At 45.5% G+C, this 14,133-nt stretch overlaps 1 protein-coding gene across 5 annotated transcripts in view; it reads left to right on the forward strand.

The window, feature by feature from the left end:
- Positions 1-14,133, forward strand: part of Sntg2 (syntrophin gamma 2) — a 204,355-nt gene that overhangs the window by 118,620 nt on the left and 71,602 nt on the right. For all 5 annotated transcript variants that reach the window (XM_085690810.2, XM_085690809.2, XM_048439847.3 and 2 more), the window contains 2 exons: positions 12,209-12,338; positions 14,064-14,102. In XM_085690810.2, coding sequence (XP_085546936.2) covers positions 12,209-12,338; positions 14,064-14,102 — 169 coding nt within the window. The remainder of the gene's footprint in view (positions 1-12,208; positions 12,339-14,063; positions 14,103-14,133) is intronic.

Consider the following 14,133-nt stretch of genomic DNA (forward strand, 5'->3'; position numbering starts at 1 on the left):
GCAGAGTTAGTCTCTTAAAGGGACAGGGTACCCAGGTGATAGGGCAGGCCAGCATAATTATAATGTTCATAATCCATGAAAACTCAGTATAACTACATCTACCTTTAACTGTCTTCATCAATGCTTTATAGGTTTTAGTGATCAGACCCTGAACCTCCTTAAACTTCATCCTGTTTTATTATTTTGGAAAGGGAATTGTTTCTTTAATTCATTTTTGTAAGTTTGCTCCCAGTGTTCAGAAACACTACTGGTTTGTGTATACTGATTTTGCATCTTCTAGCTGTTGTGAGCCCACATGTCAGTTTGAATGGCTGTGTGCATGTGTTGATGTGTGTGAAGTCTTTCAGTGTTTTCTGTAGATAAGCTCAATCCCATTTCTTCCTTTTCTGTAAATATGTGTAGGGTTTCCTTTTTCTTGCCTACTTGCTGTGTAGTATTCCCAGTGCTGTGCCGAACAGAGGTGGTGAGAATAGACTTCCTCTCTTGTTCCCAGTTACAGAGGAAGTATTCATTTCATCAATGAGTATGATGTGTGCTGTGGTCTTTTACACTCCTTGGTTTTGTTGAGGTATAATCCATCCCAAATTTTTTGAGAATGCTTTTTATTATGAGATGATGTCAGATTTTGTCAAATGTTTCTTCTGTACCCATTGAAATGGTCATGCGACTTTAACCCTTCATTCTCTTGGCATGGTGTGTCATGTTTATTGTGTCTACTTAATAATCCTTTCATCTCATGGACTAATTCCAGTTGGCTACATGAATGATTGCTGAGCTACCCTGTTGAATGTGTTTGTCAGTGCGCATGTGTCCCTCATACTAGTGTTTTCTCGTAGTGTCTTTGTCTGGCTTTGGGGTCAGACTAAGGGCAATGATCGTTCTTTGAAATTACCTTAGTGCATTGGCGGTGGCATCAGGATTTATCTCTACTGCATGTGCTGGCTTTTTGGGATCCTAGTCTCTTTGTGCGTATACCTTGCTCAGCCTAGATGTAGTAGGGAGGGCCTTGAACTTTCCACAAAGCAAAGTGATTTACCCTCTTAGGATTAGAGGGGGTGGGGTGGGAGGGTGTACGGAGGGAATGGGAGGAATGGAGGGAATGGGAATTTGGATTGGTATATTTTTTTTAAAAAACCAATTAAAAAACATTAGAAAATAAATTACCTTAGATGTATTCTATCTTCTCTGATTCTTTGGAAGAGTTTGAGACATGCTGGCAGTCCTTTTTTGAAAGTTTGTAGAACTCAGTAATGCCACCAGGTCCTCACATTTTCTTTGATGAGAATAAAACTCTTGACTTGGCTCACTAAGGTTTTCTCCCTCACTATGATTCAGTTTCAGTCGTGTGTGTATTTCTTGGAGCTTATCTTCTAGATTATTTTAATATTCTAGATTATCCAAATAATTAGTATAATTTGTTCCCACTTGCCACATATGATCCTTTGTGTTTTTAAAGGTTATTTTTAATATCTTTTTATTCATTTTTGATTTGCGATTTCTCTTTTTTAATCTTCCTACATTTTTATCAATTTTATCTTTTCAAAGAATCACCATATAGTTTTATTTGGTTACCTTTATGTATGTCTTATCTGTTTTTATTGTTCTTGTTTGTTAGGGGGAGAAATATATGCACACAAATACACACACAGGCACGCACACACACACACAAATATCCACAAATGTTATTTTCAGTTCCTCTTCTCCATGAAATGAGACAAACCTATCTGTACACAGCTTTGTAGAAGGTAGGGGGTGGTGATCCACAGTGCCCCTACAGGCTCACATGCTGACATTGTGACTGTTGCTGCTGTAGAGCCTGAGGATTATGAGTTCATGAGTATAGTGTGTGTGTGTGTGTGTGTGTGTGTGTGTGTGTGTGTGATAAATGAAATTTATCAGGTTGACTTACATGCTGGGGACAGGGTAGTCCAGTGCCTGCCTAAACACTAGAGAGACCTAGGACCTGGTAGCTCTTCAGTCTGTGGTGCTAGAGGCCTCAGAAGTCCCACCCAGCATCAAAAGCCTGGGAGTTCCCTGAAGAGTCACCGGTGTCTAGCTTACCTGGAGAGAATGGAGAAGCTGGAGCTTGGTGTCGGTGGAGGCTGGCAGCAGAGTGATACACACACCCTGTACAGGAGGCAAGCATTCCTGCTTTTGTCTCGGGCCTCTTCTTCGATCTCGGCCACATGCTGTTACGTGCCATCAACCATGGCACAAAGCTGATAAACTTTCACGTTCACACATTTTTGTGCATTGTTTAGCATTTTATTCCTAACAGATTGGCGAATTCTTTGAGCACTGCCGTGATCATCATGGTGATAAGTCCCTCAGCCTTTAGTCCAAAGGACAGCCTTGTCAGGCGCTATATTCCCACTTTGTTTTTTTTTTTTCCCCTTCTAATACTGTGAATGCAGTATTCCAGCTCCCACCTGAAGGCTGTGGTTCCTCCTGAGATTTTTGGCCAAGAATCTGAAGGCTGTTCCCTTATAGATGATACTTTGTTCTCTTTTGCTGCCTCAGAATTCTCTCTCTCTTCAGAATTGGATTAATATGACTGGCTCTGCTATTTTAAATTGATTACTCTGGGGATATCTCAAGCTTTCTGGATCCAGCTCTCTCTATGTCTCCCAAGACTCAGATTATCTCCAGACATTGCTTTCTGCCTGTTGCTTCTTCCCTCTCCACCTGGAACTCCCATCATGATCTATCAGCTCTCCATGATTTATTTACTCTTTCTGTTTTCTTGCTTTTCCCCACTCATTGCCTTGTTAAAATGACCTGCATTTTGACTTTACGGATTTGTCTTGCATGATTAAATCAACTGTTCAAACTGCATCTGCAGCAGAAGCCACAGTTGATGGATGTGAGCGTTCTAAGGGGCATGTATCCTCCTTTACCCTGGACAGGATGGACTGCGCCAGAACTGAGTTCTCTGGGGCTAGTGTGAAGGAGTTTGCACTGCAAAGCGCTGGGTTCAGAGACTGGAGCATCTTCCTCTGGGTCTCTGAGGACGCTGATGAAATGCTAGAAAGATTCCTAGGGGCATTCACACTGCTCTGATCGGTGGCTGAAAGGAACCCAAGCCCAGGTGAAGGGCCATCCCAGGAGACTGCAAGGGCACCGTGGGAGACATTTCCTTCCAGTCTTATCCAGGCCAACTTTTCTTGGTGCATAGCCATGAAGAACTGGAACTGAGATCCAAGTCTTTGAATCTCAGAGGAATCACTACAGGACACTGTCAGACGAGCCTGCCCTAGAGACTTCAGAAGTGTCCCCCTCTACTGCCCTAGAGACTTCAGAAGTGTCCCCTCTAGAGCTCTGTCTGGAAATGGCATCGCTGCTCCATGACTGGGTTGGGGGTGCTTACCTGAGCTTCAGACCTGTCAAGATCTACTGGAAACTAAAACTAACAGGCCTTCCCAGTGTCAGAAGTAGGGAGGTGTCTCATGTGGGTTGCTTTGTTTCCTGGCCCGTAGCCCAAAAGCCTTTAGGAACACTCAGAAGTCATTCAGCATCAGCTATGAGAAGGTCCTGGTACAGTTAGCCATGTCTCCCTCTAGGTCCATATGTTTGTAGGACAGAGCTGGCCCCACAGCCAAGGGACCACACTGAGTCATGGGGAAACTCTCATATGATCAAACCTTCTATGGCCCTGGCGTGTTCTCCCTTGCTGGAATGGTTTTCAAAACAGGCTCTGTGCCAGGTATGGCTGCGATCAAGCCCTTTGGGGATTAAGGCTGTTTTAAGACTATACCACACCAGACAGAAGGTAGTTGTTCCCTGAGAATCTGGGGGCAGAATATGTGGATATGAAACTAATGCATGCCAACTGCCAGCATGTTCTCAGAGGGTCTCAGCAGAGGGCAGAGTAGGCTCAGCTCTGTAAATGCAAGAAGATGCCTGTGACCCTACAGCTATGGCACATTGCAGACAGCTCAGTCCCATACTGCAACTTTGAGCCCTGGGCAAGCTACCAAGATGCCTCTCGCAAGCACAGCTTGACCGCTGATCACAGCGATGAAGAAGGCTAGCTATTCGTGGAGAGAAGCTAACATCTCGCTTAGCTCTACAACATTGATTTTCTACCGTGGAACAAATCAGTCAAGCATAGTCACTGACATATGTCAGTTACTATCTCTTACAGACCCTCAGTTAGGAGCCAGCCGACTTAGATAGTCACTGTCTGGGTTCATGCAAAGACCAAGGCATTGGTCTTGCTGGTCCAATCATCAAGGCAAACAAAAAAAAAAAAAGAGCAATAAGTGTGCCAGCAGACACGGATAACACATGGACAACCTTTCTGATAGTGAAGAATGTGTAGAAAAACTGAGCAGAGGGGTTGTGAAGCCCAGAGGCAACACTTTGAGAAGAGAGTCAAGGTTTTAGAAAGGAGGCATGGCCTGGGACCTGGGGTTACCCCAGCTGCCCTTGGGGACTATGATGGGGCTGCTTACAGGTGTTCCCAGCTGTTGTTCTTTCTGAACAAAAGGAATGAGAGACAAGATGAACACTTCACTGCTTCCTGAGATGGTTCTGTGAAAGCAAGGTAAAGCCTAACTATAAGTGCAGAGGAACGCGGAGATGCCTTGAGCAGATGAAGGGTGACTGTCCCCAAAGATGAGCAATTAATCACCCACTTGAATGGATTCATAATCTATAGGTCTATAAAGAGACATACCTCGGGGAAGGTCTGTAAGGGTAATTCCTAGAAGGATTAGCCAGGAAAGGAAGTCACCTCACAGTGAGTGGCACCTTCCAGTGGCAACCCAGATACAAGGAAGTCCAAAGGGAAAGCTGCTCCCTTCGCCCAGTGACCTTCAGTCTCTGCTAGTGAGTGCATCTGTTCTGTTGCTGTCACTGCCATCCTTCACTGATACTGGAACCCATTTTCAGCCTTCCATTATAGACTGAAGATCAGTGGTTCTTCAGCATCCTCCAGGATACACCGGGAACTAAGGCATCCATCTTTATGAATTGAGTAGCTACCAGGTTCCTTGCCTCTCCAGAATGCAGGCATCGTTGGACTTTGTAGCCAAAACTTTGTAACCTAATCTAATAAATTCTCTTGGAGATGGATGGATGGATGGATGAATGGATGGATGGATGGATGGATGGATGATGGATGGATGGATGGATAGACAGACAGACAGACAGACAGACAGACAGACAGACTAGAGAGATTCCCTATTGGTTCTGTTTTTGTAGAGAACCCTAGTGCATAAATCTAAACAGTACAGGAACCCACAATCACCAGCCACCCTGTGTTACACGATCCTTTCCCAAAGGCACAGTTCCTATTCTCCCATACAGAGGACCCATTTCCACACCTTTTGTTTTATATGCTGACCCTGAAAAGAATAAGGAGTCATTGATCTTGTTCTTTCTGCACATCAGGAAAGGGGGGCGGGAAGGGAAGGAGGAAAGAGAATGGGAGGAAGTGAAGACGACAACTTTGGGTCCCGTTGCCCCATCTGTCCGGATCCTGAGAAGAACAATGAAGATTTGTTTCATAACTCAGGGAAAACCCCATTTGTTTTGGAGTGGTCCCCTTACGTAAGAAGAACCAGCGAGGACCAGATGGGCTTGGTGGAGTCAAAGCAGAATGTTTAGGCGTGTTGTAGATAATCACGTTTTGCAAAGTGATAGTGCAGGTCACAATTATCCTGATAAATGCTTCAATCTGTTTTGCAAAAGATGGTGCCACGTTTAAACACTCATTTCAGAAATAAAAAAAAAAGCTTCTCTATAGAATGTGTCAGGCAGTCAAGGTCTTTCAGAGTACAGTGTTCCCAATGCCTGTGAGCCTCTAGGACCAGCTTTACATACTATGCAGGAGAAGAGTCCTGAAGCCATAGACTCAGCAGGAAGAGGGCCTACTGTGAGAGGAAGGAGTGTAGTCCATGATAGCGAAGATCAGGTCTGCAGGGAGAGTTGTCAGTACTGGGTCCCGATGGGCACAATCTAGCATGATGTTTATTCTGGAGCTTGGAAATGAGAGCAGGGGAGCAGCAGGCTTAATCCTTCCTAGGACCAGGGAATCTTCTGTCAGCACCAGGGAGCTATGTTGGATGCTTTTGCCATGGGACACTGGCTTGGCTGTCCTGCTCTCCTACACCTTGTCCAGGAAGGATCCCTCTCTGCCTGGGGACCCTACAACCTTGCCGGCAGCAGCAGGTGGTAGGATTGCTGTTGCTTTCTCGAAGCATTGTCTTTAAATTCACAGATAACTTCATTTTATAGACAGAAGACTGACAGAGGTAATGCCCTGCTACATGGGCTTCTGATACCTGCTGTGTGCCAGCTGCTCAGGGGGCACGTAAATGAATCAGTGTTCTGTGGAAGCCATGGAGATGTCTGATGGACTCCGGTCACTGCTACTTCGGCTAGTGACCACTTGTGCATAATTGTCCTGATCTGAGTCTATGTAGTTCCAGAAGCAAAATGCTGCTACATTTATCCCCTCAGCTATCCCCACACTCACCTCTCCTGCTGCTACAACCAGTTATCTGTCTGTTAGACTGACTCACATAATCGTTGCACGTAACTCCCTCCATGCCTGACCCCCTCCAACTCTCTACGTCTGTCTCTCTGCCTGCATCCCATGTCAGTTTCTCCATGTAGAATCTTTCATTTCTATCTCTGAGGATGATTCATCTTGACTGCAAGGGATTAGTGTCCCATGTGCTGACAGACCCTGAAGCCTGCACTTTCAGACACAAAGATCGCTTCTTCGCCGCTGAGCAGAATAAAACTCATCACGAGTCCCCTCCCATTTGAAGGCTGAGTTGATTCTCCTTTCCTTTGTGGGTAGAGATTTAATTGGCTCTCAAGATCTGAAATGGAAATAAATAGGAAGAGGTTTTAAAGTTGGAAGAATGGATTCACAATGGATGAAAAAGGCTTAACAAGGGGCCGGGCTTTCTCCTCAGAGCCTGACCCGGCCTCCCGCGGTGCTCACAGATCTCACTCCGTGGCAGACTGGCTTCTGCCTCCTCTGCTCCTGATCCACTGCTGTAGGCAAAGTCATTTTCTTGACTATCTGTCCTCAGTTTACCGCATCCCCATCTCCGCAACAAAGTTAAGGAACCTCAGTGACAGGGGATTTTGCAGTAGTAAAGGAAGGGATCCGGTCACTGCTTCTTACCCAGGAAAGTTAATACCAGGTCCAGAGAGCCTTGGTTGGGAGAGGCGATGAAGAAGGTTCTAGAGGCATGGACTCTGTCCCAGTATATGAAGTGACCTCAGGGCTTACTCTAGCTCCTTCGATGTAGTCTGAACTCAAAGCTACACAGTCCAGGCACCTGACGGCATCAGCAATCTGCCCTCCACCATGGACTGTGGAGCCCCAGAGCAGCTATGGTGACTGGTCCTGGTCACTCCCTGCTGGATTGCCCACTTTGATCTCACATTTACGAAGTGGTAATAGAGCTCCCAATGGGGTCTTTAAAAGGACACTGATGTTGATAGATCTTTGGTCTGTCACCCACAAAGGCCAAATCTCTCCCAAGGATACTCTTCTGCCCAGATTCCTTTTCTAGCACAGACTGTCTTGCCAGTGCAGAGTGGAGAGGAGACACCTCAAGCTGTACTTTGCAAATGTATTCTGCTTCTTGCTCAGCTTAGATCTGATCCTATGAAGGTAAAGCATTCTTCCTGTCAAGCAATTCTGTAGCGTAGAGGTGTTTTTTCTTTATCTTTACCTAGATAAGGTCCTGTTCAAAGCTCCTGCCAGTTTTCCCAGGCAGCTGTTTGACGTCTGTGCATCTACAGTCTGCAGCTGCGGTCTTGCCCCAGAAGGAAAGAGTAAAATGACAGCCACTGGCCGTCATAGCCAACGTAGTATAACCAAACCCAAAACAGAAACCAGCTTCAAACGGATTGTGAGGTTGGGGAAGAATGAACCATGTGCCCCTGGAAACAGCGGTTGCCATGGTTTCAATGCACAGGGATCTTACAGTTTCTCCAGATCAGACATCTTCACTGTCAGGAAGCTAAGAAAGGGCTGGAGTCAGAAGCCCCTCCTTTCTCCTGACCTGGCTGTGGGTCCTTGCCTTTGCCAGCCTGGGCTTATAAGTAGGCTTGGGTAAGTGATTAGCACATACACATCAGTTTCTAAACCTCAGTAGTGGCCCCTTCTTCGTATGCACTGTTTGAAAACTGATGCACCATGCTTTATTTACAAAAGGAAGGGTCGCTGCTAGCTGGCTTCCTCGATTGTTTATAGAACGTGTGAGCATCTTTAAATTTCCCCCCATATTATTAAACCTTCTACTTCAAAGACTTACAGAGAAATGCAGGGAGAATTAATATATCATTTGAAAGAGCATAAGAATTCTTTGCATACTGTTGACCTGTTTGGAAACACACATCGAAAGGGCACCCATGTAACTCCAGCTACAGGTGATCCAACCCCCCCCCTTCTACTTTTCAGGGGTACCCACCCACACATGTACATGAACACATGTATATGAAAAAGAATTTATTAAATCTTTAAAAGACAGAAATAGGAGAGGGACCTAAGATTTTATAGTCTTGCCTTTTTAACTATCTGAGGGTTCTTTCTCCATCTCTTTCCCCCTTCAACCCTGTTTTCCTCTCTCTCCCTCCCTCCTTCCCTCTCCCCCTCTTCCTCTCAGTGCACAAGGATCTTACAGTTTCCAGATCAGACAGCTTCACTACTAGGAGCTAAGGGAGGGCTCTTCTTGTCTCTCCCTCTCCCTTTCTCTATCCCTCTCCTTCTCTTCTTGAGACAGGGTCTGACCTATCTATAACTGAGACCGGCCTTGAACTGACACCCCCACCCCGTCTCTGACCACTGCACTCAGTGAAAACCTTCCCTCATTGTCTCACCTCTATAAAAATCAGTAGAATACCAGCCAGAAAACATTGCCGGAGGCTCCTCAGAGCAGAATTTAAACACCACGTGGCTAAGAACTTGTTTGCAATTTCCTGCCAGTATCCTCGTGAAACAGAAAGGCACAAGTGACCAGAGGGTTTGTTTCTATGTTGAGCAACGTGCTTGGTGTGGATGAATCATAGCTTGTCCCAGCTCCACGAGCATCTGGACAGTGCGGTTCCCTGGTACACGAGACCCTTCAGAAAGCCAATATACTTGTTGATGACGTCTTCTCAGAAAACATTTGGAGCATCATTTAGCATTTGATCTTGCAATTAAAAGGAGACTTCTAGTGGAATACATTATAAAATTCCAAGTTTAGGAATTATGATGCAAATAAGGATACAGGTTTAAAAAAGAGGAGTCTAATTGACAGACAAATGCATATCCTGCCCCCATTACTGAACTATGTTGTAGAATCAATACGTTGTCTTCAACTGACTTTGAGACAGTCTACCAGGTTTTCATCTGAGGAAGGCATAAACGGTTTTCGGTGTGGTTGCCAATACAGATATGGGTGTTGCCGTGAAACTGGATGGACAGCAGCAGAGAATGCCAAGTGCTCCCTAAATGGAGCCTTCAGGAAGGGGTTGCTGCTTGAGATGCAACTGTCCCTTCAGCCCTACCTGGGCTTTGCATGGCTCAGTGTGCGTGAATAGCAATTAGTTGATGACCATGCAGCTGGATGCAGCAGCTCCCTGGTAAATAGCCCTGGTCTGAGAGAGGGACATCTTGGGGATCTCAAACCTTGCTGGAGTATGCGCAAAGCTTTGGGTCTCTGGAAACCTGGATGCAGAAGGAGCTCTGTATGGCATTCCAGAAGCTTGAAGAAAGAGAGGCAGGGCTCATTATTTCCAGAAAGAGCTCAAGTACACTGTGGCAGGCTCCATCCACCTTCCACAGCCTTCATTGGAGTTTTCCTCTGACGTATGATGCGTTTTACGTAATACTTTCATAAAACATTATCAAATCCTGTCAAATTCTGTTGGTCCCATTGCCACTATTTACTGAGAGTCTATTCAGATCCAGACAAGGGCTAGACTTGACTCCAACCCCAAAGGTCTTCTGACATCACCCTAGGTGAATGGTGCTCTCCGCACTGAAAAATGAGGACTAGAACCCTGGAGTCTGCTTGTTTTACTATTTATCTGAGGGATGAAGAGGGATTGTATCCAGATCCACGTCCCTCTGAGACCTGCTTCATGTTCTAGACTGAATTTATCACCTTTGTATCCATTTTCAGGCTCTCAATCATTTTTACCAGAAAGCTTAGAAACTTGGTCTGACATTTTGCTTATTTTAGTATCTGTATGTTTGGTAGTTGAGGCACTTGGGTCTTTTGGAAGAGCGTGGTTTCTTATGCTGTGATTTACACATCTGCTGGTCTGCAGTATTTTCTTTATTTGGGAGGCAGCAGGACTCTGAATCGTCACATCTGCCGTACAGAGAACATCAGCACACCAACACTTATTTCTGCTGCAGAAACCTTTCTTGGGGGGGGAGGGGCTTGTTTTTAGGGACGTATGCCCGGTTAGCCTCTCCAGCTTTACCCATCAGTCTTGGTGGTCCCTCTGCTGGGTGCTTCTCTCTCCAGCTCCTTCACCGTGCAAGTTGCTCCTTGGTGAGCTCTCTCCTCCTCACAGCCTGACCCTGCAGGGTGGACATCTCCTGTTTTCCATTTCTAGACAAGACACGTCCCTAGCGCCCACACACGACTGTTCCACTACCCACTCCCAGCTCTACTCGGGAAGCATCACAAGCAAACAGATGGCCCAAACTGTGTCCCTGGTCTGGCGTTCTTCACATATTGGGTCCAGTTACCCCGGCACAGCTGCCGATCATTACAGCTATGCTTCTGTGCGTCCAGCTAAGCCTTGTGTTCACCGTTGATTTTTCTCTTCCCATGATCTGAGTCCAATCTCTTGACTAATTTCCCCTCCTCAACCATCTCCCCAGGCTGACTTTCCTGAGCACCCTCTTTGCCTGGTAACTCCAACAGTTACTAGTCTTCTCTCATTCCCCACTGTCCCTTTGGCCCATTTCCAATACAATTTTTTTTCTTTTTTTTCTCTCTCTTTTTTTTTTTTTTTGCCAATTTATCATCCATTTCCTATCATGCTGTTTCTTGGCCCAAAGCCTCCTGGTGGCTTCCTCTTGCAGTTAGAATGAAGTCCACGTCCTTGCACTGTCCAAAACAAACACAAGGACGTATTTTTTTAATGCTGCTCAGTGCCACATAGAGAGAGTGACAATTTGTCATAGAACATGCAGATCTAAGGCAGCTACACAGGGAACAGGGAACCTTGAAATAGAGAAGTCAGAGACAAATGGCTCAACTGAGAAGACACAGGGAAAGGAGCGACTAGAAACAGTCATGTAAAGGCTGTCGTAAAAATGCCTGGTCCATTCCTTAAGCCATCCTGTCGGCTGTAGGATGCCTTCCCTGTAGGTTCATCCTCTGGCAAGGTTTTCAAAACTACACGTATCACCCTTCAGACTCCACCAGGCTGAAAAGTCAGTTGGAAACAATTAGATGCTTCATTCTCATTCAAGGAGTGCCAATTAAGGTGGGGACAGCCAGGGAGATACCTGTTTTAAAAAGAAAGATCGCTCTCTCCTGGGAAGCTGTTTTGAGAGCTGCTCACACCCAGGAAGGTCTTGGTACACCTCTTCCTCTAAGCCCTCATCTTGCATAGCAGGACCAATAGCTGAGAGGTTGTTACAGCACAGCTTAGAGCCCACTGTGCATGTGCAATAAGGGATTTAAGGACTTCTCCATAAGGGAAGTTGCTGGGATTAAGTCAGCCTAATATCAGTCATACCCTGTGTTAACACCAAAGCAAGGATCCGGGGCTTCTCCAGAGCCCTACGGTCCATCCTAAGTACATACACTGGGAAGGTCCAGTCCCAGTCAGCACTGAGTGTGTTTTCTGATGTCATGCTAGGTTCCATGAGGTAAATGGGCTTCAGAACAACTACAGCTAAGACACTGTAGTTTCTATAAAATAAAAACTAGAAACCCTGAAATTTCAGCCAGAACAAGGCTTCTTCCCCATCTGCCCTGCTTTCCTTATTCCTGTTGTATTAGTAATGGTTCCTAGTGAGGAAATTCAGTGTGGGTTTTTGTTTTGGTAAAGCTAACCTATTATGCCTGTTGACTTGGAGAGTAGGAGTGTCTGCTCTTTCCTAGGTGTATCACAGCTGAGCCCAGGGCAGCGGGGGCTGGAAGCGCCTGCCCCCTGCTGGACGGACCCGAGCGGTGTCATTCTCTCCCAGGTGACAGCCTCCCTGGTGTCTTCTCTTCTGCTGTAGGTCCAGTGCAATCGAGGTGCTGGCCCTGGATGGAACCAGCACAGGAGTCCTTCAGTTCTCCACTGCCCAGGACTGTGCGGACTGGTTGCGTGCAATCTCAGCCAACATCAGTGACCTGACGCTTCAACATGTGAGCATCTGGCCCAGGACTTACTCCCTCCGTGTCGCCATTAGCAGTAGTGATGAGAATGTTCCAAGTATAATGAACCCACTGCAAGGTTTGGTCTGCATGCTGAACGTATACTTGTCTCAACAGATCAAATATCCAACTCAAATAACTAAAATTTAAGCTATTAAAATGTATCTAGATATAGACATTTGGAAATTTTCAGGCTAATTCTCTCCTTGTCTTTGTCTCTATACTTCCCATCTCTCTCTTGATACACACATAGAGATCTGTGTGTGTGTGTGTGTGTGTGTGTGTGTGTGTGTGTGTGTGTGTGTAAATCCAAATGTGTTAAATTCAATGTGGCAATTTTATTTGGATAAACTACTAACTGGGATAAAAATATGATACATATGCCCTGGATACCCTAATTTTTCTCTGGGCTCCTCAAATATATGCACACATGTACATGAGCACAAACTTACACACACACACACACTAATCATGGGCATTTTTAAAATTTTTTCCCCTGGAGAATGCCATCATTCCAACAAACATTTATTTTTAAAAAATTAAAAAGGACATACCTTTCCAAAAACATATGCTGTCTCTCACTGAAGGCATCTGGGTCAGAAAAAAAAAAGTATTCTGTGCCTTTGGGTGATAGGTCTAGTATTCAAAGTCAGTAAGATTTGTAAAATAAAGGAATTAATAGAGATGGTTGGGGGAAGGAGAACATCAGCTCCTTCTTCAGTCTCTCATGAAGAAGGACAAACTGTAGCTATGGAGCTGTGGCAGGACTGGCCCCATAACCAAAGGCTTGGCCCAGCTCCCATCCTCACCCCCTCCAAATACCCATGCTGTGTGTTTGTGCTCCATTCCTCAGCCTGGTGCAACCTGTGATACTCTGAGCCACCGTCTTGTGCCTGTTGCCCCCTCATTGCTCACCCCCTACCTGTCCTGACCACTGCTAGGGAGAAGTTGGCTGAATAATCTGAGATGTTTAGGGATGCAGTGATGGGCGAAATATCTATCCTAAAGACACAAGAGCCATCTTTCTACTAATGTATAAAGAAGTACCTTCCTATGTTCTTGGTTTTAATATTCCATACTTTGAATCCCTAAATGGATAGATTTTTTTCAATTAAATAACTAAATAGACAAATAAGCAAAGCCAAAGGAGGCAGGTGGGGTTTGATTGGCATCTGAGGAAATATCGGTCAGTACAGGGTGCTCCTGATTGGATGACTATTGAAGGGGACTCCTGAGCTTCATGGCAGGGCAGACATGTGGGCTCACAGTCTTGAGTGTATCTTCTTCGGGACCGCCATTTCTTCGCTGGTAAAATTATTGAAAGTGATCTACAGGGTTTGGGAAAAGGAGGAAAGAATAAGCTGTGGTCACTGGTCACTGTAGTTAGATGGTGTGGCACAGAGGCCATCTTCCTTCTTTCTCCTCACGTGTTTAAGCATCTGCCATCCCTCAGCTGCCCTCCCTTCAATGGCTGCCACTTGGGAACAATGACATCAGTGTGTCTCCACACTTTTGTTTCGTTGTTTACCTGCTTCGAGAACGACTGTGGTTAAGTGTGTGTTTGCTCTGGTTTGAAGATAAGCCCAGCATAAAGGGAAAAAAATCTTCCAAGGAAGTTTCCTGGGTTGTTTAATTTGAACTGCCATTTAGACAGGCTGACAAATGAAAGAATTGATGTGTGTGGCACACTGACCCCTTGCTGTCTTCCCTCCACAGATGAAAATGGCAAATAAATGCTGCTCTCCCTGTGACCAGGTAGGTGTGAGCCTTCAGCTCAGGAGGATAA

This window comes from Myodes glareolus, chromosome 6 (genome assembly GCF_982192425.1).
Source record: "Myodes glareolus chromosome 6, mMyoGla1.1, whole genome shotgun sequence".
NCBI lineage: Eukaryota > Metazoa > Chordata > Mammalia > Rodentia > Cricetidae > Myodes > Myodes glareolus.